This window comes from Monodelphis domestica, chromosome 1 (genome assembly GCF_027887165.1).
Source record: "Monodelphis domestica isolate mMonDom1 chromosome 1, mMonDom1.pri, whole genome shotgun sequence".
NCBI classification, from domain to species: domain Eukaryota; kingdom Metazoa; phylum Chordata; class Mammalia; order Didelphimorphia; family Didelphidae; genus Monodelphis; species Monodelphis domestica.
This window is the reverse complement of record NC_077227.1, coordinates 511,227,401-511,250,320: the sequence shown is the minus strand read 5'-3', so window position 1 is coordinate 511,250,320 and position 22,920 is coordinate 511,227,401. Positions and strand designations below refer to the sequence as shown.

Genomic DNA, 22,920 nt, shown 5'->3' with positions numbered 1-22,920 from the left:
TGTGACTTCAAGTAAACCACCAAAGCTCTCTAAACCTCAGTTTCCTCACCCTATAAAACTGGGGTGAGCAGTGGTTTGGATAAGGCTTCCAAGGTCTATTCATTTATGCTTCCATGATCCTAATTTTTTTTTAAATTTCATTTAGTCAATTTAGAACATTATTCCTCGGTTACAAGAATCATATTTTTTCCCTTCCTCCCCTCCCCTCCCTCCTGTAGGCAGCACAAAATTCCCCTGGGTTTTATATGTGTCCTTGATCCATGATCCTAATTGTAACAGAATCTTACCTGTGGGAAACAGGCCCTAGTCTTGACCCTAAATTAGCCCAATGAAATGGACTTGGGTTTCCTAACTTCAACACTCTCTATTTGTAGTTTTGACACTTCAAAAAATCTCTGGCCTCACTGAGTGTTTAATTCCTATTTAGAAACAGGTGACCAATTCTTCCTTGCTTCCTCATTCTGAGTCTTGTCCATAGTGTCCCATAAGGTTGACATAGTTTTCTTGACATGGGAAGGAAAAAGTAGAACATAAAAGTCTTTATCAATTATTCCTCAAATGTATTTATTGATGGACATAACATAAATATGAACTATTAACTTTGAAATAAAAGGGAATAAGCTACAGTTGGATGGAGTCCTAGAGAGGAGGTATAAGGGTATAAGGGTATAAGTGAGATACATTGAGGTAATTTTAGTCTCCCTGATTCCTGGCTCTTTTCTAGAAGGGTGTGTTCCTTTTTGTGTTGCAAACATACATTATGATAATGAAGAAAATGGAAAATACAATGGAATTTTGGGTAAGCTAAAAAAAAGAACTCTAAAAGGGTAGTAACCAGGCATTATTCAATTTTTGTGTCTACCTCAGCTTTTAACACAGTACTCTATCCACAGCAAGTGCTTAGTAGATATTATTTGTTGAACATAAGGAAAGGAATGGGGGGAGGGGACATAACAATGTCATGGAAAGAGTGCTGAGTTAAATGTCAGGAAGCCTGAATTTTAATCTTGGTCTTTTCTCTAAAAAATAAGGGATCTCAGATTTAAGACTGGAAAAAATTTCATTCTACTCTTCTATCCCTCCTAGAGAAGTAAAGTTATTTGTTCAAAGTTACTCAGGAGATAAGTGATAGAGTTGGAATTTGAAGCTGGCTCCTCTCTAGGGTTAGCATTCTTTCCCCTCTAACATAGCTACTATGTATTTGGGCATATGTAGGCACACACAGGTCATGGATCATCAATTATCTCATTTTACAGATGGGGAAACTGAGGCCTAGCAGGACGAAAGGTAGGATCATAGATTTAGAGGTGTCTCTTCTGGTATCCAAGTGAGGTGAAGGAATAGAATCATAGGAACTGATTTTCAAATCCTGCTGCTCCTCTAGTTTACTTGTGATCCTTGGGCAAAGCATTTACCTCTCTGGGTGGACCTCAATTTCCTCATCACTCAGCCAATTCAAATTTATTAGGCACCTAATAGATGATGGGCAAATCACTAAGAATGGGGCAAAAGACAGGCAAAAATCAGTCTCCAGCTCTCAAGGGTCTTAGTCTAATGGGAGAGATAACATGGAAATAACTATAGACAAATAAGATACAGACAGGATACATTGGAGATAATCAACAGAGTGAATACCCTAGAATTTAAGGAGATTGGAAAAGGCTTCCTTAACAAGGTGAGATTTTAGTTGGAACTTGAAGGAAGTCAGTGAAGCAAGGAGGCAGAAACGAGGAGGGAAAGAGTTCCATCACCATCCCTGCCTGAGCTGGGAAATGAGTGGCTAGTTCCAGGAACAGCAAGATCCAGAGACACTTGATTGAAAACATGTTGTGGGTAAAAGGTTTGACAGCTGTAAAGGGGACTGGGGACAGGTTATGAAGACTTTGAACACAAAACATAGGATTTTATATTTGATCCTGGAGGTAATTAGGAGTCACTAGAAGGCTGGGAAAGCTGTGTATGACACAAGTCAGAACCTGTGCTTTCCGAAGATCATTTTAACAGTCCAGTGCAGGATGGAATTGACAGGGCAGAGAGGTAGAAGGCCAGACTTGCAATGGTCCAGGTTTAGACTAGATGACTTTCAAGGTCCCTTTCAGTTCTAGGGTTCTATGATCTTGGGATGATTCTATGGAGTAAATTAAAAGGAGAGGTCGAGGTGCCAACCTGTCCCAGGTTCAAATCTTGATCTTGTCTCTCCTTGTGTGACCTTGGGCACTTCTCTCCAGGCCTCCCTCCCTTTCTTTAAAGATACAATGATGACCTTTAATACCCTTTTCACCTCTTAACTTCAAAGATCTTATGATCCCTACGCGGTCCAAATCCACCTTAAAGTCCAGACCCCCTTAAGCAAGGGCAATAGGTTCCGGCGTCTCCGAAGGGAGGTAGAAGGAGGAAGAAATGTTTCAAGGGGGCGGCACTTCGCAAATGAGGTGGGCGTGGCTCCAGGAGGAAGGGGCGTGGGAGTGAGTGTGTGTCTGTGGTCCTGGGGGTGGGGCGGGCCGGGCCGCCGGTGTGACGTCAGGCCCGCGGCCCGGGCAGTTGGCTCGGCGGCAGCGGAGCAGTAGGTGCCTTGACGCTGAGCGGGGCCGCGCGGCGTGGGGCTAGGGACGCTGAGGCGCGGCGGCGGCAGGAGCAACATGGCGCCGGGCAGCGGGGGTGGGGGTCTGGGCCCGGGCCCGGCGGGAGGACTGGCCCGTGGGCGCCTCCTCTTGGCGGCGCTGGGGCTGCTGCTGCTGCTTTGGTTCCCGGGCACTTGGGGCGAACTCCAGCCCAAGATCTTGGGCATGAGGCTGATGAGATGCAACAAGTCGTGCGGGTTCAACGCCGATGGCATCCTCATAGTTTCCGAGGGCAGCGAAGTGCAGCTGAGGCTGTATGGCCTCAACCTGGACCGCCTCTACAATGGCTTCCTCACTTTCACTGAACTGGAGAGCTTGCAGGAGGTCCAACAAGCCGCCTTCTGCAACGGAATCACTAGAGACCTGATAGTTCACAACTTGGTCAACCTGAGCAGAGACAACTCCAACGGGATGCTGGTGGTGGAAACCAAGTACCTAAGGAGGAGCGAAAAGTCAAGGCTTTATGGCCTGTGCACCTGGACTGACGGGCACTGGCACAGGTGGCCAGGGAAGGACTCCTTGCTTTTCCTCATGGAAGAGGAGCACATGTTCCTGCCCATGTGGCTGCACATTTCAGTGGTCTTGGGGCTGCTGACACTGTCTGGAATCTTCTCTGGTCTCAATCTAGGTCTCATGGCCTTGGATCCCATGGAGCTAAGGATCATACAAAATTGTGGGAAAGAGAAAGAGAAAAAGTATGCCGAAAAGATTGAGCCCATCCGAAGGAAGGGGAACTACCTTCTCTGTTCTCTGCTCCTGGGCAACGTGGGGGTCAATACTTCCCTCACTATCCTTCTAGATAGCCTATTGGGATCTGGCTTGATTACTGTCATTTCCTCCACTATTGGCATAGTAATCTTTGGTGAGATTCTACCCCAGGCATTATGTTCCCGGCATGGCCTGGCTGTGGGGGCCAGCACAATCAAACTCACTAAATTATTTATGCTGCTCACCTTCCCCTTAAGTTATCCCATCAGCAAGATGTTGGATAAAATTCTTGGTCAGGAGATTGGTACCATCTACAATAGAGAAAAGCTGATAGAGATGCTGCGATTGACAGAACCTTATAATGATCTGGTGAAGGAGGAGCTCAATATGATCCAAGGTGCCCTGGAACTAAGGACCAAAACAGTGGAGGATATCATGACCCAACTCCAGGACTGTTTCATGATCAGAAACGATGCCATCCTGGACTTTAACACTATGACAGAGATTATGGAAAGTGGGTATACACGCATCCCAGTGTTTGAAGATGAGCATTCCAATATTGTAGATATCCTCTATGTCAAGGACCTGGCCTTTGTGGACCCAGATGACTGCACCCCTCTGAAAACCATCACCCGCTTCTATAACCATCCGGTTCACTTTGTCTTTTATGACACCAAACTGGACTCCATGCTAGAGGAGTTCAAGAAGGGTAAGGCCTAGGGGTCTATCTTCTGTAGAAACTTGATTATGCTTGCTGTGACAAATGTTTGTGTGTAGCTTGTGCTTTCTTCTCCATCCCCTCCTTTACTCTGAGAGACTGCCTAGAGGGGGACAGAAGCATTGAGGAGAAGCTATCTCTTGTTTCATTACTTTATTTAGGTAGTAGAAAGGGAGGAATTCCAAATCACACTTTTTTGAGGGTTTTAAAAATTCAATGGAATACAGGCAGATTATTCAATATTTGGAATAGTAGAGTCACAGCTTCTTAGGCCAAAGACATCAGCCTCTTCATTGGTCTTTTAGGCATATTTAATGGGCCTTCTCTTGCTCTGTACTTTTCCGCCTCATCAGTTCTTGGCCACCTCTCAAGAGACTGACTAGAAAGGAAGTAGGAGAATTTTACTCACCAGTCCCAATCCTAATGCACACTCATTTACTTCCTTCCAACAAAGGAACTTTCATCTTGTCTGTCACTCTGTAAAGAAGTAATTTACAAAATAGAACATTATCCTAGGAGCTAGGAGGCTGAAAGGGAAGGAAACAGGCCTTTTTTTTTGGAGGAGATGAAAACAGTTTTCACCTGAACAGGCAGGCGTTTTCTGAGACTTTATGCAAGTCTTAGTTGTCACTCTTTCCAAGTCTCATTTTTCATAGGCAGGGACATCTCTTTTTGAACTCTTCCCCTTTCTAGCCAAGGTCACTGTAGATAGATTGAATTCCATCCATTATCCTTGGAATGACTTCTGAACCTTAGTTTGGGACTGGGAGGTACCCAGCAGGACCCAGTAAGTTATTTCTGGAACATGGAGTGGAGTCAAGTTGAGAAACTGACTGGATCACTGGTGTCCTGCTAAAAGGGAGACTATAGCAGGAGCTGAAGATGACAGGAAAATGCAATTGGATGTTGGGAGCTGGAGCTGCAGTGGTGTTTTGTTACATTTTGGAGGGGGTGGACCTTTCCCACACCCCCAACCCCCCAAAATGTGATTTCTTATAGATTTGACACTAAACTCATTGATTTTTGCCTGGGCTCAGTCAGTCAACAAGCTTTTATTAAGTGATCACTGTTTATCAAACCCTCTTTAAAGTATGGGGATTGAAAGATAGACCTAGTCCCATGCCCTCAAGGAGCTTACATTCTAAAGGAGGAGGCCACAAGTATATAACAATGTAGCCATACATTGAAATAGCATTAAGAATGCCAAGATGGGACTTTAACTGAGACTTGGAAGAAACCAGGAGGTGGAGATAGGGAGGGGCATGGGGGACAGCCAGGGAAAAGGCATGGAGTGGGGAGGGAGATGGAGTGGTTTGTTTGTTTTTTTTCCAGGAACAGCAAGGAGACCAGTAACACTGGATCTTAGAATACGTGGAAGAGATGAAAGTGTAAGAAGACTAGAAAGGTAGGAAAGGGGCCAGGTTATAAATAGCTTTAAAAGCCGGGATGCATCAGGGGGGACTTTTAAACCCTCCTAAGTCTTCCAGACTCCAGGGATTTTCTTTTATATAGTTAGTCAGATTAACTCCACAGATTGGGATAGAGGTACAGTGGAAAGGGTATTGGATTTGGATAAGAGGACCTGAGTTCAAATCCTGGTTCTGCCAGTAACTGTGACTTGGCAAACCATTTAATTTCTATAAACTTCTCTAAAATGAAAGGATTGGATTAGATTAGGGGTGGGCAAGCTTTATTCTTTGTATGGCCCGAGAACCATTCTTAGTTTTTTTACATTTTGAAATAGTGTTATTGCTGTTAGAAAAGCAAAAACTATTTTCATTTCATGGGCCAAGGTCTAGACTTGACTTTTAAGGTTATAGTTTGCCAACCCCTGGACTAGAAGATCTACTTGAACCTATCATTTGTAATCTATAATCCCATGATAGGTTTGGCAATTAAAAAAAAGAAAAACAGGAGAAATTGGCCAGGACCTACCCACTACAGATGGGACATTGTCTTCCTGGAGAGCTTCTCACTGTGAATTAGAAACCAGAGTGTGAAATTCATCAGAGAGAAACTAGCACATTCTCTGGTTCCTTCAGGTCATCTAATGGCCTGAGGAGGGTTTTTTAGAAAGGTATAAGCTTGATAACTAGGTCTTGCCAGGTCCTACAAGTTTATAATAGGATTTAAAACTGGAAAGGAACTTTGACCTAGGACAGTTTTATACAGGTAAAAGAACCTAACAACCAGAGAAGATCAGTGACTGGTGTCTCATAGATAGTCTTTAACCAGGATTGGAACCAGGTCTATAGCTATTCCATTGTTATTGCAGTTACCATCACCAATCAGTCAATAAGTATTACCTTTTTTTGAGATAATAATTCCCCTCCCCACCTTACCTCTAGACCCAACTAAATGTCATATTAGGCCAATGAATGACCTTAAAGATTTTGTGATTGTATGTAGATTTCTTGCCTTTTCCACTGATGTTACTTTATTTTTAAAATTTTATTGATATAGGGAACTCTTAGTAAGGGAAATCCTTCTATAGAGGCAGATCAGGTCTTCCTCTGGACCTTATAATCTTAAAAGAATTGCCTGTTTGTTTCAGAGGAGTAAAGGTTTAAGCTCAGGTTTCCTTTACACTCATGCCAGTGCTTTAATCCACTATGTCCTAAAGCCTCTCAGGATTTGACTTTATTGAAAATATTTCCCAGAAAGGATCCAGAATGTTCCCTTCTCCCATGCCTATCCCTAATTACCTTTAGAACCTCCTGGGACCAACTAGAGTAATTCACAAAGCATCTTGTTCTCTTTACATTCTAGATAAAGTTTTAACAATTTTGGATTGGTCCTTCTCATGCCCCTATATTCAGAGGAGCTGAATTTGGACACTTAACTTAAGCCCAGTTTGGTTAGTGAGAAAAATATCAAAAAGCTCTAAGCTCTAACCTCCTAAGGAAAATCTAGTAAAGTTTCCTGCCATGGCTCCCCACCCCCACCCCCTGGAACTAAAATAACCATAATAGTTAAAAAGACAAAAATGAGCCAAATTCAGATTCTCTATAGTGCTGTCTTTTCCCCATCCTAGATTCCTAATCCCTCTTTTCCTAGGATCTACAGTAGTTCAGCTTTGAAGGGAGATGGTAGCATAGTATCATAGTACCTAGGATCACAAGGTCTTAAAGCTAGAGCGGAGCTAGAAAAGAGGATCTTAGAGGTTATCTAGTGCAACCCCCTGGTCTTACAAATGAAGCTGGAGGTCCAAACTGGTGAAGTGGCTTACCTAAAGTCACACAGATAGTGAGTGATGCTTACTGGGAGTAAGTGAATCCTGATTTAAACCCAAGTTCTCTTACTTCAGCTCCAGCCTCCTATCCACTGTACTGTACAGTAGAAAAGCCAACTCTATCCCCAAGAAAACATGATGCTGTCATGTACCTAGGGGAGGCAATCTGCAGCATCACTTCAGAAACTTTTCTAGCCCTTTAGAAGTCTTTCAATCCAGGGAGGATGTTCAGGGAGCTAAAACACCCAGGTTTTTCATCCAAATATCCAAAATAAGGGATAGGAACTATGTAGAGCATAGTGGCCCTAAGAAGGAAAGATGCAAGGGACAGTATTGGGGAGTAGAGAAGAGGAGATGATGTGGCCATAGGGAAAGGCTGTAAAATCAGTTTGGAAGCCTCTCCAGGTATTCTAGAAATTTAATGAGCTGAAGATGATAGATTTTTCATGTAACCTAGCCAGGCTGTGAGACAAGAAGAGGTATTATCTGGAAGAAATATGTAGAAATATTTGGGAAAATAAACATTTTAAAGTTAAATATACATTTAGGGCCAGACATTGAACAGTAGGACTGAGAGGTGTCTATCTTTGCTCTTTGGATTTGCCCTCTTTATGACTTTGTTTCTCTTAGGTGGGTTTAAAGAAACCTCAACAAACAGAAGCTTTATAATGCTTTATGAATTAGTAATTAAGGGGGTGAAGTGTGGGTTGGGAGAATTGCAGTGTGAATTTTGAATTTAATATCCTGGAAACTGTTTTGAACAGGTTGGAAGAGCCTCCATTTTTATTCTTCAGTCATTCAACAAACATGTGGCTGGCACTGTACTAGAGGCTAGGAATATAAAGACAAAAATGAAGCATTCCATTCCCTTATCATCTATTGGGGGAAATAATAGGTACACATAAATGTGTGAAATAAATATATATTCATGGGGGAGGCCCTAGAAGCTTTTGAGGAATAAGAAGAACCCTTGGGTGGGAGTTGGCACTCACTTGAATTCTGAAGAGACTGAGATGAGGCAGTACATTCTAGGCATGAGGAATAAACCTCCTGTGTGCACCCTGTGGGTTAGCAGCAGTCATCATCAGCAAACACTTATTTTGTCCTTGTCACCTTTGCAGCATCTCTCAATCTCCTCTAACACTATCACTCACCACTTTAGTGCTGGCTCCCATCTCCTCACATCTGGGTGATTGAAATATAGCCTGATGGTGGATCTGCCTGCCCCAAAGCCTCTCCCCACCCTAACTCCCCCTCCATTCAGCTGTGATCCCCCATCCCCCAAATCCATTACCTCCCTAGTGATTCCAGCATGGAATACAGAATGCTCTCTGGCATTCAAACTCATCATGTATAAAGCCCTCTACAGTTTTCTTACACCTCACTCCCTGCCATGTAGTTTTCAATCCTGTGACACTGCCCTTCTGGCTCTAACATGTCCTTTTTCCTCCCCTCCACTTACTGCTTTCTTTTAAGTCCTGACTAAAATCCCATCTTTAATTCTAATGCCTTCTTTCTTTTTCCTATTTATCCTGAATATAGCTTGTTGGTATATGTCCCTCCCCTTTAGATCTTGAGCTCCCTGAGGGCACAGGTATCTTTTGCCTCTTTCTGTAATCTTTAGCACTTGGCATAGTGCCTCAAACATAATAGGTGCTTAATAAATATTGATTGACTGACACATGACTAACAGGGCAAGGTGATGCCTCTTAGATGCTTAAAATAATTAGGGAAAGAGGACCTAGCTAGTCAGTCTTTGTGGAGCCTGGCTGAGTTCTGCAGTCACCACTTCCTGGGATTGGAAGATTTGCCTGAAAGTATCTAATTTCAGAACTAAGATTAGGAAGACTTAACTGCTACAGCCCAAATTGTGGAGGGGTGGAGGGGTGGAGGGGTGGGATGGGGTTCTGCCTCAGACAATGCCTGGTCAGGTCTCAGGCCCTGAGGGCACTCAAGTGGAATGAACCTCTCCACCCTGCAAAAATAGAAGTCTAAGGCTCTAGAGTTCACATTTCAGCTTCTGTCACAAGTCTGCTCTCCCTCTCTTCCCCGACACTAAACCCATCATTTGATCATCTTATCTGTCTCCACCCACCCATCTAGTCCAGTGCTGGGTAGAAACTTTGTGTCCTCTGCCCAGCTGTGCCATTGACTCACAATGTGACCTTGGACTTGTCTGCTTCTCAGCCTCCCTTTCTATAAAATGTCAAGAGTAAGTCAAATGGAAAGAAACCACTTATGAGTATTATAATTACATACTCTTATCTCTTCATTGGGGAGTTTCACTTCATTTTCCCAATTGCTTTGGATTTTGTCTCCTGACTTTTCTTCTACTGGCTAGCTTTTTCTGTAGAGATATTTTAGCCAGACCTAGACCAGAGTTGTCATACAATCCCTTAACATTCTTCAGTGGTCTGTGATGTGATCTGAGCTCCAGGAAAAGTTTCTTTGATACAGATTTATCTGAGAAGGTGATAAGACCTACCCCCTCCTGGGTAATTCTCCTGGATCACAGGGCACAGGCTCTAGCTCTGAGCAGCCAACATGTATCCAGCAAGTGGGTCAGAGTTACCTTTGGTGGGGGTTGAGGGGCAGACAGGCAAGTGGTGATATAGAAGCTGACAGCAGCCTCCCTTGATCACTGGGAATCAGGGTTAGGGTTTATTTATCAGTTTGTCCAGGGCAAGGAAGAACAGTGAGCAGGTCTATGAATCTTTCATTTATATTTCTGTCCCAAGCTATTTTTTTTTAATTTTTATTTGGTCATTTCCAAACACTATTCATTGGAAACAAAGATCATTTTCTTCCCTCCCCCCTCCCACCACCTCTCCCACAGCTGACTCGCAATTCCACTGGGTATCACATATGTTCTTGATTCAAACCCATTTCCATGTTTTTTGTATTTGCATTAGAGTGTTCATTTAGAGTCTCTCCTTCGTCATATCCCCTCCACCTCTATAGTCAAGCAGTTGCTTTTTATCGGTGTTTTTACTCCCAAGCTATTTTTTTTTAAACCCTTACCTTCCATCTTGGAGTCAATACTGTGTATTGGCTCCAAGGCAGAAGAGTGGTAAGGGCTAGGCAATGGGTGGTCAAGTGACTTGCCCAGGGTCACACAGCTAGGAAGTGTCTGAGGCCAGATTTGAACCTAGGACCTCTCGTCTCTAGGCCTGGCTCTCAATCCACTGAGCCACCCAGCTGCCACCCAGCTGCCCCCCCCCCCCAAGCTATTTTTTTAAGTAAAAGATTTTTGTCCCAGGTTATAGACCTTTAGCCATTGAATTTAAAAAGTATATATTTTGCAAAGGTATTTCAGTTTTATGAGTTGTGCTTTTACATCAGGAAGCCAAGCTTAATTTTTTTTTCAGGTGATATTTCTGATCAATGCAAAAGACTTTATATAATTACCTCAAAATTGGAAAGTATAAGGGCTAGCTGGTGACTCAGGAGAATGAGAGCCAGGCCTGGAGATAGGAGGTCCTGGGATCAAATCTGTGATCTCATATACTTCCTAACTGTGAGACCCAGGGCAAGTTCCATAATCCCAGTTGCCTAGCCCTTACCCCTCTCCTGCCTTGGAATCAACACACAGTATTGATTCTAAGACAAGAAGGTAATGGTTTAAAAAGAAAAAAGTGTGCTCTTGGGCATTATACAATGGAAACAATGCTGAATTTGAAGTCAGAGAATCTGGAATGAAATTTCAGCTTTGCCACTTATTGTCAGGGATCTTCACTTCAGTTTCCTCAAGGAAGAAGTTGGACTTGGAGGTTCTTCAAGATCTTTCCAGCTCTGGGTCTAGGAAACAATTTTCCTAATCCTTTCCTAGGAACACAAGTTTTGTGTGTGTGTGTGTGTGTGTGTGTGTGTGTGTGTGTGTGTGTGTGTGTATGTGTGTTTTACATGTCACATGTCACACAAGAGGTGCCAGAAGAGGGACTTGAATTCAGCTGGTTGGACTGCTGGTTTAACCATCTTCCTGCAGTGCTGTAGTGCCTGTCACATTGGAAGATGGTCCTGTTCATTATAGCTTACATCAGGATGTGAACCTACAGAAGGCAGCTGAGGAGTTGGTGAGACCTGGCCAGGTTCAGGCTCTGTCCTAGCTATGGGATTTTCCTGCTCCCTGGTAACCCTGCAACACGTTTTGAGCTAGGGTTGCTGAGCTATGTTTGGTGGAAGGTGTTTCTAAATGGAAATATACATACTAGAAACAAGGAGGAAAAGTATTTTACCAAGTGGTGGTTTCTTTCTGTGGCACTGTTGCTGAGAGAAACAGCCAGGTGAGTGCAATAGACAGAGCATGGAGCCTGGAGTCAGAAAGACCCAAGTTCAAATCCAGCCTCAGACATTTACTAGCAGTAGGGCTTGGGCAAGTCACTTTACCTCAGCCTCAATTTCCTCAAGTATAAAATGGGAACAGTAATAGCACTTATTTCACTGGGTTGTTTTTGAGGGTCAAGTGAGATCTTATCTGTGAATTGCTCAGCTTAGCTCCAGTAAGTATAGAAATACTAGCTATTATGAATTATCATATGAAGTTACTTTGGCACTTCTAAGAACAGAAACTGGAAAATTTTTTTGTATGCCCTATACTAGGACTCTCCTGGGTTTAAGATTGGACACTTTTATATGAAGCATCATACTTAGAGGCTCACCCAGAGAGTCTTCTTGGGGCTTTGGAGTCAGTGTCCTAGAGCCTCTGACTCTTAATTTACTATTTGGATGTTAGACAAGTTACTTTAACTTCCCTGGGTTTCAGTTTCTTTTTTGTAAAATGAAAGGGTCATACTAGATGACTCCCAACAGTGTACCTTTTAACTATGATCTAGTAACTGAAAATTCAATTTCTCCATCATGAAATTTAATACATTTGGCTTTTTAGCAAAATCAAAATGTTCCTTTTCCATCCTTTTTACTATAGCAGCTTGCTTGTATATAACAGGAAGAATCCAGACCCAGGCTACCTTGTACCTACTTCTTGAGTCACTGGGAAGAGTAAGGTCTTTTTTTTTTTTAACTCTTACCTTCTGTCTTAGAACAGATATAAAATTTCAGCTCTAATGCAGAAGAGAGGTAAGGACTAGGTAATTGAGTTTAAGTGTCTTGCCCACAGTCACAGAGTAGGGAATGTCTGAGGCTGTGTTTGAAACCAGGACCTCTCTGGACTTGAGTCTTGGCACTCTAGTCCCTATACCACCTAGCTGCCCAGAGTAAAGTCCTTTTTTTTTTATTTTAGAAATTTTTATTTAGTCAATTTAGAACATTATTCCTTGGTACAAGAATCATATTCTTTCCCTCCCTCCCCTCCCCCTACCTCTTCCCATAGCTGATGGGTAATTCCATTGGGTTTTAAATGTGTAGTAAGGTCCTTTTTAATGGCCAATGCTTTCTTCCCTTCACATGCTATAAAGCACTGGTTCTCAAAGTACCTTCAGAAGAATGATGGCGGTCCCAGAATTAGAAGATCTTACTAGGCTGAAATTATTTTCATAATAAAAGTGAGCTGTTTTAATTTCTAATAATTTCCTCTCTTCTAGGCACTGTGCTAAGTGCTGGAGATAGAGAGACAACATGCATATCCATATAAGTAGGAAATAAATGACTGAAGGAAGCCACTAGAATTAAGGGGAGTTGGAAGGTTTCCCGTAGAAGATTGGATTTTAGTTGGGACTTTAAAGGAAGCCAGGAAAGGCAGGTAGATTTGAGGTAGAACATTCTAGGTACCAGAGGACAGACTAGAGAAAATCCCTGGAGCTAAGAGATGTCTTTGGCTTTTTTTGTGGAAGCAGCCAGAAGGCCAGTGTCACTGTATTAAAGGAGATGTTTTGGGAAGTAAAGTGTAAGAAATCTAGAAGGATGGAAAGAGACTAGATTATGGAAGGCATTGAATGCCAAATGAAGCATTTTGTATTTGATCCTAGAAGTGATAAGGGGCCACTGGAGTTTATTGAGGAGTTGGAATGACGAAGGTTATACCTATGCTTTAAGAAAGTCACTTTGATGGCTGAATGGCAGATAGATCAGAGATCAAACATACTAGGGTTATGACTTCTTGATGAACTTTTGTAGGTAGAGGTAGCGATGGGAACAAACCACAATGTATTGATGATTAAAGCCTTCTCTCTACTTTTCCCTCAAACATACACACATTTGAAGTTTTCTCCTGGCTAAGCCAGATTATAATGAACATCAAGAAAAGTAGTCTAGAGGGGGATAATATGGAGCTGAAAAAGGAGAGTACCAACAAATTGGAAAATGGGAGATTTCAATAACAATAAGACACTAAGTACATACATGGCATAGTGGACAGGAGAATTCACTTCACAAACAGGAAGAACTAAGATCACATCCTTCTTCATACTATATACTGGCTGTGTGACTTTGAGCCACTTCCATAGCCTCCCAAGGCTCTAGGGAGCTCTTCTAAGACTAAGACAGAGTGCTCTTTACTGATAAAGGGAATCTCTGCTCAGAGGCTCCCTAGTGAAATCACAGGTCTAGTCTCTTACCTTATGTGTAAGGCCCTGTATCAAGCACTGGAAATACAAAGAAAAAAGTCATACTTGCCCTTGGGGAATATAGATTCTGCTGATATGATATGTATAGAAGTAAACACAAGATATTTTGAGAAGGGAGAGAATACCAACAACTATCAGAGCTCACCAAATGCTTCAAGGTAATGGCTTTTGAATTGAACCTTGAAGGGAGATAGACTTAGGATTCCAGTTGAAGAGGGAGAGTACATCCTAAGTATTGAGAGTAGATTATGTAAATAGTCAGACAAGATGTAGAATTTCAAATTCTGGGGTTCATCTGGTCATCCAACTGAATTGAATGAATAACAGACTAAGAAGAGTACAGCATTAGAACATTTTTGAATGGTCTTCAAAGCAGACTGAGGGCAATGGGATGGTACTGAGGATTTTTTTTTTTGAGGAGGGTGTGTTTTAGCCATGTTCCTTGGGTACCTGGAAGATGGATAAGAGGGAGGCTTTTGGAAGAGGCTCTAGTCAAAGGTGATAAAGAGTGGCTGTAAATAAGGAAAGAAGCCCTATGAGAGATACTATGGAGTTAAATGAATAGGACTTAGCAGTTGGTTAGCTTTTGAGGAAGAGAGATAGGAGAGAGAGGAAAGGGCCTGTGGAAAGGCCTGTTGCACCTCATGATTTGTTTACTTTAGGGGGAAGGTGCTGGCGTTTGAGGAGTAGTAGATATCTACTTCCACTCAGGCCCTACCCATGAGCCTAGACCGGTGTTGGAGAACCTATGGCACTTGTGCCGGACTGCTTCCTTCCCTTCTCCATGGGTGCCTGGGAAACATTTCTCTCATGACCCATCCTTCTGCCTAGCAGCCCAATGGGAGCACTTCCTCCCCTGTGTAGGGCAAGACTTGGGGCTCACATGGGTGAGAGGGTGCAATTTTGATCTCTTAAAAGGTTTTCCATCACTATGCTGATTCTCCTTCAGGAGCTTTTGAAATCTAGTCTTCTCATTTCTTTTGGGGGCTTTCTAGACTTTTCCTTAGCAGAACTAGGAAGGACCAGATACCTTATAAAGATGATTATAACAATAATAATTGAACTTTATGGAGCACCTTAAAGTTTATGTAGTTCTTTATATCCATTTATTTCACTTACACATCATCATAACCATGTGAGGTGAGCACTTCAAGTAGTGTTATGATCCCCTTTTTAAGAATGAGGCACCTGAGTCAGCCAGCAGGTGTTGGATGCAGGATTCAAGCCTGATTTCAACTCCAGAACACTTTCCATTACACTACACTATATCTCAGGGTCTGAGATTTGTGACCTTACTTTTTTTTTTTTGTTTGTTTACCAGGAAGACCAATGTTCATCACATATAACTTGATTGGCTTAAAGAAGAAATGGATAGCTAGAGCTACAAACTGCTTTTTTATAGTCCCTCTCTTATTATTTTTTTTTAAGAGAGGGAATCTTTACTCATCACTATTTTTAGCCTATATTTATATTTGTGAGATTCTTCAAGTAGGTCTCATAAAACTTGATAGGTACCCATCTTGTGCCTAAGTTTTTCCTTTCTTCAAGACTCAAATGGGCCATAACATCTTATTTGCAAAATATTTTGTGGTTAGAGCACTCCTGTTTTAAAGAGACTGCTTTAGTAATCAGCATGACCTAGTTGGTAGAGCATTGGGCCAGTCACACTTAAGTACGTCATGGATATGCTGATCCTGGTAGATTAATTTTACATTGCTTCTTTAGATTCCTTTACTGAAAAATTATACTCTTTCCAGCTTCCCAGGTTGTAGGGAGTATAGGTGGCTGTAGCATTCTGTTCACTTGTCCCTCAGATAGGTGTTCTATAATTTCTGTCGTTTATCACTAAGAGCTCTAGCCTATTGTAACTAAAAAATGAGACTAAAAAGATTACAGCCAGATACCCTTTTGCTAGAGATTCATTCAGTCTAGGAGGGTCTTTCTGTTACAATTAGACCATGACCAAGGCAGGCAGGTTACTTGGTCAGACTGGTTTCACAGTCTGGAAGTCTTTGGCTTCTTTGAGCCTGCTGAAGACATTGACCAGGGGCTTGGAGACTGCCAGGGTCTTAAGTAAGCATGGTCCCAGAGAGAAGATGCTGAGTGGAATAGAAAGTTCTAAGAGCCTTTTTTCTTTTGTTTACTGACAGACTAGCACAGATAGCTATCCCAATCCATCAATCCCAATCCATCCTTGACTCTCCTGTAGAACCTTGGGGAAAATTCTAAAATAATATTTGAGACTGGGACTGAGATTTCTTTACAAATCAGACTTGTTATTTCATTGGCATAGGGGACTCTCAGTGAGAAAACTCATCCTACCAGTGCAGATTCACAACTGGTAGAATAATTTATAATATCCAAAATTTGCCACTGAAAGGTAATTTGACTTGTCCCGAGTCATTCAGTATGTCAGGCAGGACTTGAATCCAAGTCCTTTTGACTTTAGGATTGACTGTTGATCCATTGCTCTACTCTGCCTTATATTTTTGTTAAGATACAAAATCATGAAATACTGAGATATTAGGTGAATTTTGTGCCATGTAAGTCAAGACTGGTAATTAATGTTAGTGCTTCCTTTCTCTTTGTGGTCATCTTGTCCATTCTTTTTTAATCTCTCTTTAAATCCATCCCTCTCATAAGACTTTTGTCACAAATGAGCGACTCTGTATTGACAACAGAACAACCTGTTGGCTCTGGACCAAAAAAACAAAACTTGCTCAAAACCTTTCACCAGAAGATTGTTCAAAGAAGTAATTAGCTGATTTTGTCCTCCTGAAATGTCCTCTGGCTTTTTGTGTGTAACCTTCACTAGAACAAGGAGAGACCTAGACTGAATTTCCTTGCCATTAAGAAGGGTGGGATGGTAATAGCATCTTTTATTTTAGAAGTGACCAATTTCTCTCCTGGTTTAAGAGTGGAGTTAACTGAGATTTAGGATTAGGATGGTACCAATGTTTGAATAAAGCCTCAGATACCTGTGACCTATGTGACTCTTGACAAATCTTTGAGCCTCAGTTTCCCCATATTTTAAACAAGACCACTACTTTTACCAGTTGTCTCACCTCCAGTAAGGTAGTAAACTTTTGGTACCAAAAAGCCATGCCAGTGGAATATGTAGGTCTAGGAGTTGACTCTGTTTGAGTTTGCAGAATTTAGTGAGATCCCCTGGAATGGATGCAAGGTTTGGCCACAGTGGCACCTGAAGAACTAAGTCTTGGGGAGGTTTCTCTCTGTGATGTGAGAGGCAGGATCAGTATTGAACTGATAAGAGTAGTGTTGAGGAAAGCATTTTAGAAAATGTAAGTGGGAGCTCTTTCATACCCGTAGTTACTCAATCAGGGGAGTGCTATGGACTCTGGACATCCAGAAGTCAGCAAAGCATTTGGTCCTATGATACTTTCCCAGACATGATGGGAAAGGCTGGTTTGCTTTCTAGTATTGTTGGCAGGCTTTCCCACTGGTTGTACAACTTTACCTTGTAACTACTTGTTGCCTAATTGCAACAAATGTTAACTTGGAAAATCTGTAGTCAAGTTCCATAGGTCGCTTATCTGCTACATTTCCAATCTGAACTGGTTTACCCCTGCACAGACAATCTGGTAGCAAGACACTCCTGAGGGGTAGGGGACCTTATATTAATGCCAGACTTGGTGGAGGCACCCAATCAGTCTCCAAACCAGCTTCCCACCAGGGCAGAAGAGATTACAGACCAGGCATCAAAGGCAACTCTTTTTTGTCTTAGAATATAGATACTAAGTATCCTAAGGCAGAAGAGTGATAAGGGCTAGGCAACTGGGTTAAGTGACTTGTGCAGGGTCACATAGCTAGGAAGTGTCTAAGGCCACATTTGGAAAGCAGTCTATTACTTTTAATCTATTAAATTATAAAGGAGTTGCAATCTTCACTCTTGGAAAAAAAATGAAATCATGATTAAGGAATCTGCAGCTGTCAAATTTCTGTCAGTATGCATACAGCTCCTAATAACCCCAGATCTTTGTTATAGACACCAGTCTCTTTCAGTACTTGTTCAATTGATCTTTGAAATTGAATGTCATAGACACTTATGCCTGCTAAATTTCATCTCACTAGAATCATAAATGATCATGGATTCATAGATCACAGGCCAATCTATTACCATGAATCTTGCTTCTATCATTCATTATCTTAGCTCCCTCTGAAAATTAACTTTGCCTTCTATATCACCATATAATCAGTGACAAAGTGAGATTGGGCCAGTAAATAGTCCCTTCGCTTCCAGCATGGACCCAGTCTTTAAAAAAAAAAAAGTTGCTTTTGCTGCCAGGTTGGTAAATTGCAAAGTTAGCCAGGCTGGTCCTTGGGCTCTGCCAGGGGTGAGGCTTGGCTGCTGACCTAGCTGTCAAGAACCCAGTGACACCTTCCTTTCATGATGAGTCAGGCTCATTGAAGAATGTCAGTGGAGGAACAATGTTGTATAACAACAATAAAGATGGGGTAAGGGGCAATACAGTAATAAAAAGGGTGAGTCCTGGCCTAGGTTGCATTATATTGTATTAGAATAGTGTTCTGGGCTCCGCCCTAGAGATCTGATTAAAGTGTGTTCAGAGTAAGGCAGCTAGGATGGTAACACACCAGGAAACCCTGTTTTAGGCTTTAGTAAGTATATGGAGATTTAAAAGGGCCTTTAGAGTTCATGTGGTCCAACCTTCCCCCTTCCCATTCTGTAAAAAAGTTAAATGACTTTTCCAAGGCCATTCAAGTTGTAAATAGTACAGCCTATGTTGAAATCCCAAGAATTTCCAATTGAGCCTTTCCAGATAGCTCAGTGTTGGGGAAATTTACCTTAAGTTTTTGAAGTTTATCTAGATAGTTTTTTTAAAAACTGACCTTCCATCTTAGAATCAGTACTGTGTATTGGTTCCAAGGCAGAAGAGTGGTAAGGGTTGGGCAATGGGGGTTCAGTGACTTGCCCAGGGTCACACAGCTGGGAAGTGTCTGAGGTCATATTTGAACCCAGGACCTCCCGTCTCTAGGTCTGGCTCTTAATACACTGAGCTACCCAGCTGCCCCCTATCTAGATAGTTTATCTGTCCTCACCCTTTTACTCCATTACATTCTATTCTCTATCAAATTTATTCATGTACATTTCTTAATTCCTCAGAAGAAAGTTTTTTAAAGTTAGGGACTGTCTCACTTTTGTATTTGTATTCCCAATGCCCGAGCCCAGTCCCTCGCATATATAGTAGGCACAATCTCTTTATTAAATTGAATCCACTTAATATACACATTTGTGTCGTGAAGAATGAATGATAGCAACCCTGAAATACTTCACACCAAGAAAGAATGCTAGAGGAAGGAACCTAGTTCATCTTCCCAACATAAGAAAACTCAGACATGGACGTGTGGAGCCTAACCCTATGTGACAAGGAAATCACTTTAAAAGACTGATATATATTAAATTAAGGTCGCCAAGGAATTCAGCTATGTAATTCCTAAATGAAAACTCAAGTCAGCAGTCAATCTTTTATGGAGTTTAATTACAATAGGAGGAAGAAAGGAATTAGAGATAGAGAGAGAGAAAAAGGGAGAGAAGGGAATAGGGCTTAAATACCCCTTCTGTTTAGGCTGGGCCAAAAGGCCCAAGCCCTTAGATAGCTGGGGCAAAGAAATGAGATCAGTCCCTATTACTCACATGACCAAAATGGAGAAACAGTCTCAGAGGCCCCCACTTTCAGCTTCCTTCAGAGCAAGCTTCTCAGAGCACACTCCCACCACTCCGGCAAACTCCTCAACCACCACCTCCAGTCTTCAGACCCCCCTATCCTTAAGGAAACCATCCAAGTTCCTTCCCCTCAGTCCTCACATCTACCAATCACGTGTCCATCAATTTCCCTGTGCCAATGGAGGCTCTAGCTTAACCCAGGACCGCCCAGAGGTCTGGCTTTGCACATGTCTGTTGAAGGTCATATTTTCAAATAATTAAATCTTTGATCCTTTGCTACAGCCCTTTCTAAATCCTGAATCCTGTTAACCTGAGTAGGGTAGAGATTGAAATAATTAAATTTTGATCTAGGCTGCAGCCCTTACTCAATCCTGTTAGGACTGAATAGGGTGGAGATTGATTCCAAGTATCTCCATTGTATCAATTCTAAAATCAATCATGACTCAAAGAAATTCCTGTTCTATGCTTAAGCATAGGTCAAAGTCCTTTCCATTGTTCAGCAAAGGGTTTCTGTCCTAAAGTAATCTTAAGAAGGAAAGAGAAGGAACCTCCCATGCCAATGGGGTTCACATTCCAATAGTCAAGACCCACTATCAATAGGAAATTTTTCAAGTATGAAATTTCCCAATGGTGAAATTTCCAACATTTATAAGTCTAAGAAATTTTGAGGTTTACACCTATATTGAAATACAATTGTTCTATATAGTTTTAGCCAGCAAAACTAGATATTACATTGAGGCCAATTTTACATCATTAAAAGGAAAAGCCTTCTCTAACAAGAGATGTTCGCAAGTATTGTGAGATTAAATTGATGACGTCCAGGGATGTTTCCAACTCTTAGATTGTGAGAAAAGACTAAAGATGCTAAAAGATTAAAATAGAAGAGCCCAAACCCAACTGAAAAATAGGGACTGAAGTTTATCAGGGTGGCCACAAAAAGCTAATGGTAGTACTCGTTATATTGGCAATTAAGTATAATATTACAAACTCAGGGAGGAGTTTGTGATCTGATCAATAAGTGATATCTAGGCCTGTGGCTATGTTCTCCAGAGACCTGTACTTTGGAGGTGACAGTTCCCTTTCTCCTTTTGAGGGAAATACTGTTTTAAGGCCATAGAAAGAACATAGCAAGACAATAGCATCTTGTTCACTTTCTCTCTGTGAGTACTTTGATATTTGATGGCTGTCATTGAATATTTTCTTTAACAGAGGAAAGAGAGTGCTGAATTTTGAATGAGAGAACCTAGATTTGAATCCTAGTCCTTACTTGTGTGGACTTCATGCAAGTCACCTCATTTTTCTGGTCCTCATCAGTAATAAAATAATACACTAGATGGACTTTAAAGTCTCTTCCAGATTCAAATTGATTATATTTTGATCTTCCCTCTGGATACTCACTCTAGTGATACAGCTTGCTGTTCTTCAGGTCTGTGGGGGGTTTGTGCTATTTATAATTCTATTTCCTTGTAAATCTACAACCAGGAGTCCATCATAATGCTGGGAATCTTTCTGGAGAATTTTTGACAGTACTTGGTACCTGTGGTGTCACTGGCAATTCACCGATTTTTTCCCTCCCTCTCCCTACATGACTCTTCATTCAGTTTCTCTTGCATAAATTAACAAAAGTTCTTTTTTTATTTAGGATATAAATAGTACCTTTTTATTCCTGTGAGGCTGGCAGCCACTTTACCAGCTAACTCTCACTTTCTGATTTTGTTCATATCCCAAATTACAAAAGGACCAAGAAGAGATTGCTTGTAGCAATATCCATTTTACAGTTGAGGAAACTAACCAGAATTAAATTTAATTCAAGTGTTAGAAAATGCAAACTTCAGATTATTATAAATTAGCAGGGAGGTGGCTTTATCCATCACCAACAAAATAGTTGAGTGTCTACTCTTCATGTTTAGTATATGTGCTTTAGGAGGCCACATTCTTGAGGGAAACCAGTGGAGGTTTGGGGCTATAGTTGGGAATTCTCCAGGTATTGCTTCTTTGGGGCACTCCTGAATTTTCTATTCCTGTTTTCCAGCAGATAACTGGGGTTGAGCCAGAACCTGGATAGAAGATAGTCAGAGGCAGAGACCTGGGTCATAGTAGCTGAGGAATGGGTAGGCCCAACCATTTGAACACACTTTAGGTTTCTCACACTTGATGAATGGTAGCCTTCTTGTTTCCTTGGGAGGATAAGGACTAGGAGAGGGAAAAGAGCTAGAGGGAAAGGGGTGTGACTCAGTCTTGCATCAGTGCTGGGAATGTTTGAAGCTTGTTGTAAACAAACTCTGGATCCTGAGGGTTTCCTCCAGAGGAGTTAGTCTGGTTTTCCTGTCCCCTAAGGGTTTATTTACTGGTTATAAGAAAAAATGAAAGGTCTGGCTGGCTTCTGGAGAGCCCCAGGCGCTGGCTAGATTTCAATTAAAATATTTTCCCATTGTACATTGTATAATCCTTGCCCTTCATCTAACCACTTTCCCTTATAATCAGACTACCTCTCCTAGAGATTGCCTTTTGGGTTTAAGGATGTTTCTGGGAGGAACTCCCCAAGCCCCAGCATGAGTCTAAGTTTCCTTTGAGAGACTAAGATTTAGAATCAGGCCATGCTCCCATACCTGTGTTATTCTCCCCAAATAGTCCAGAGCTTTATGGCCTTATATTTCTTAATATTTGCATTAATGGAAAATGTTTACAGTGTACCCAAATCTCTTCCTTCTCCAAGGCTTGAGTTTTGCTGTCTAAAGCAATTCCCCCCCCTAAAGTCTCTCATACTTATAATCACTATGCAGCCCATCAAAAAAAGAAAATTTATTTTGAACAAAGTTCTATAGGAGGAGAATCCTTTGTCTGACCATGCAGCTAATTGTTGGGTTAGGAAAATGTGGTCTGCTTTGTTCTTCAGAGTCTTTATCCAGGATTCCAGTTGGGAAAAAAGGAACACCTTCTCCCCCTCCCATATTGATAGGCTCAGACAGATGTGGACCTGACCCTCTCTAGATTTTGCCTTTGGCTTGATTTCCTTTGGTATTCATTACCATTTGTGGTACCTCCTTTTGTGCCTAGTTACTAAAATGCTGTAGAGCTTTTAAAAGCCTTTGGGGGTGATAATAATGATAGTAATTTACATTTGTGTTGGATCCTAACCTTTGTCATGCTTTACCTGGTCACCTTGAGTGGAGGAAGAATGGTGGTGCAAATGGTATTATTCTCCTTTGACCCACAAAGAATCCAGGAATCCAAGTGACTTGCCCAGGGTTACAAAGAGAGTAAAGGGCTTTGGAAGTTAGACCACCAAATCCAGTGCTCTATCCATTATACATACTGACTAAAAGGCCACAAAAAAGGAGACCTTGTGAAACTCAGTTTAAGTTAACAAATATTTTCTAAGCACAGTGTGCTAGCACTGTGCTTGAGATACAAAA

General features: G+C 41.7%; 1 protein-coding gene across 2 annotated transcripts in view; it reads left to right on the top strand.

The window, feature by feature from the left end:
• The first annotated feature begins 2,524 nt into the window (after nt 1–2,524).
• The window catches only part of CNNM4 (cyclin and CBS domain divalent metal cation transport mediator 4), a 59,040-nt gene continuing 38,644 nt past the window's right edge, over nt 2,525–22,920 (top strand). For both annotated transcript variants that reach the window (XM_056813072.1, XM_056813071.1), the window contains exon 1: nt 2,525–4,038. In XM_056813072.1, the coding sequence (XP_056669050.1) occupies nt 2,640–4,038 (1,399 nt within the window). In that variant the 5' untranslated portion in view covers nt 2,525–2,639. The remainder of the gene's footprint in view (nt 4,039–22,920) is intronic.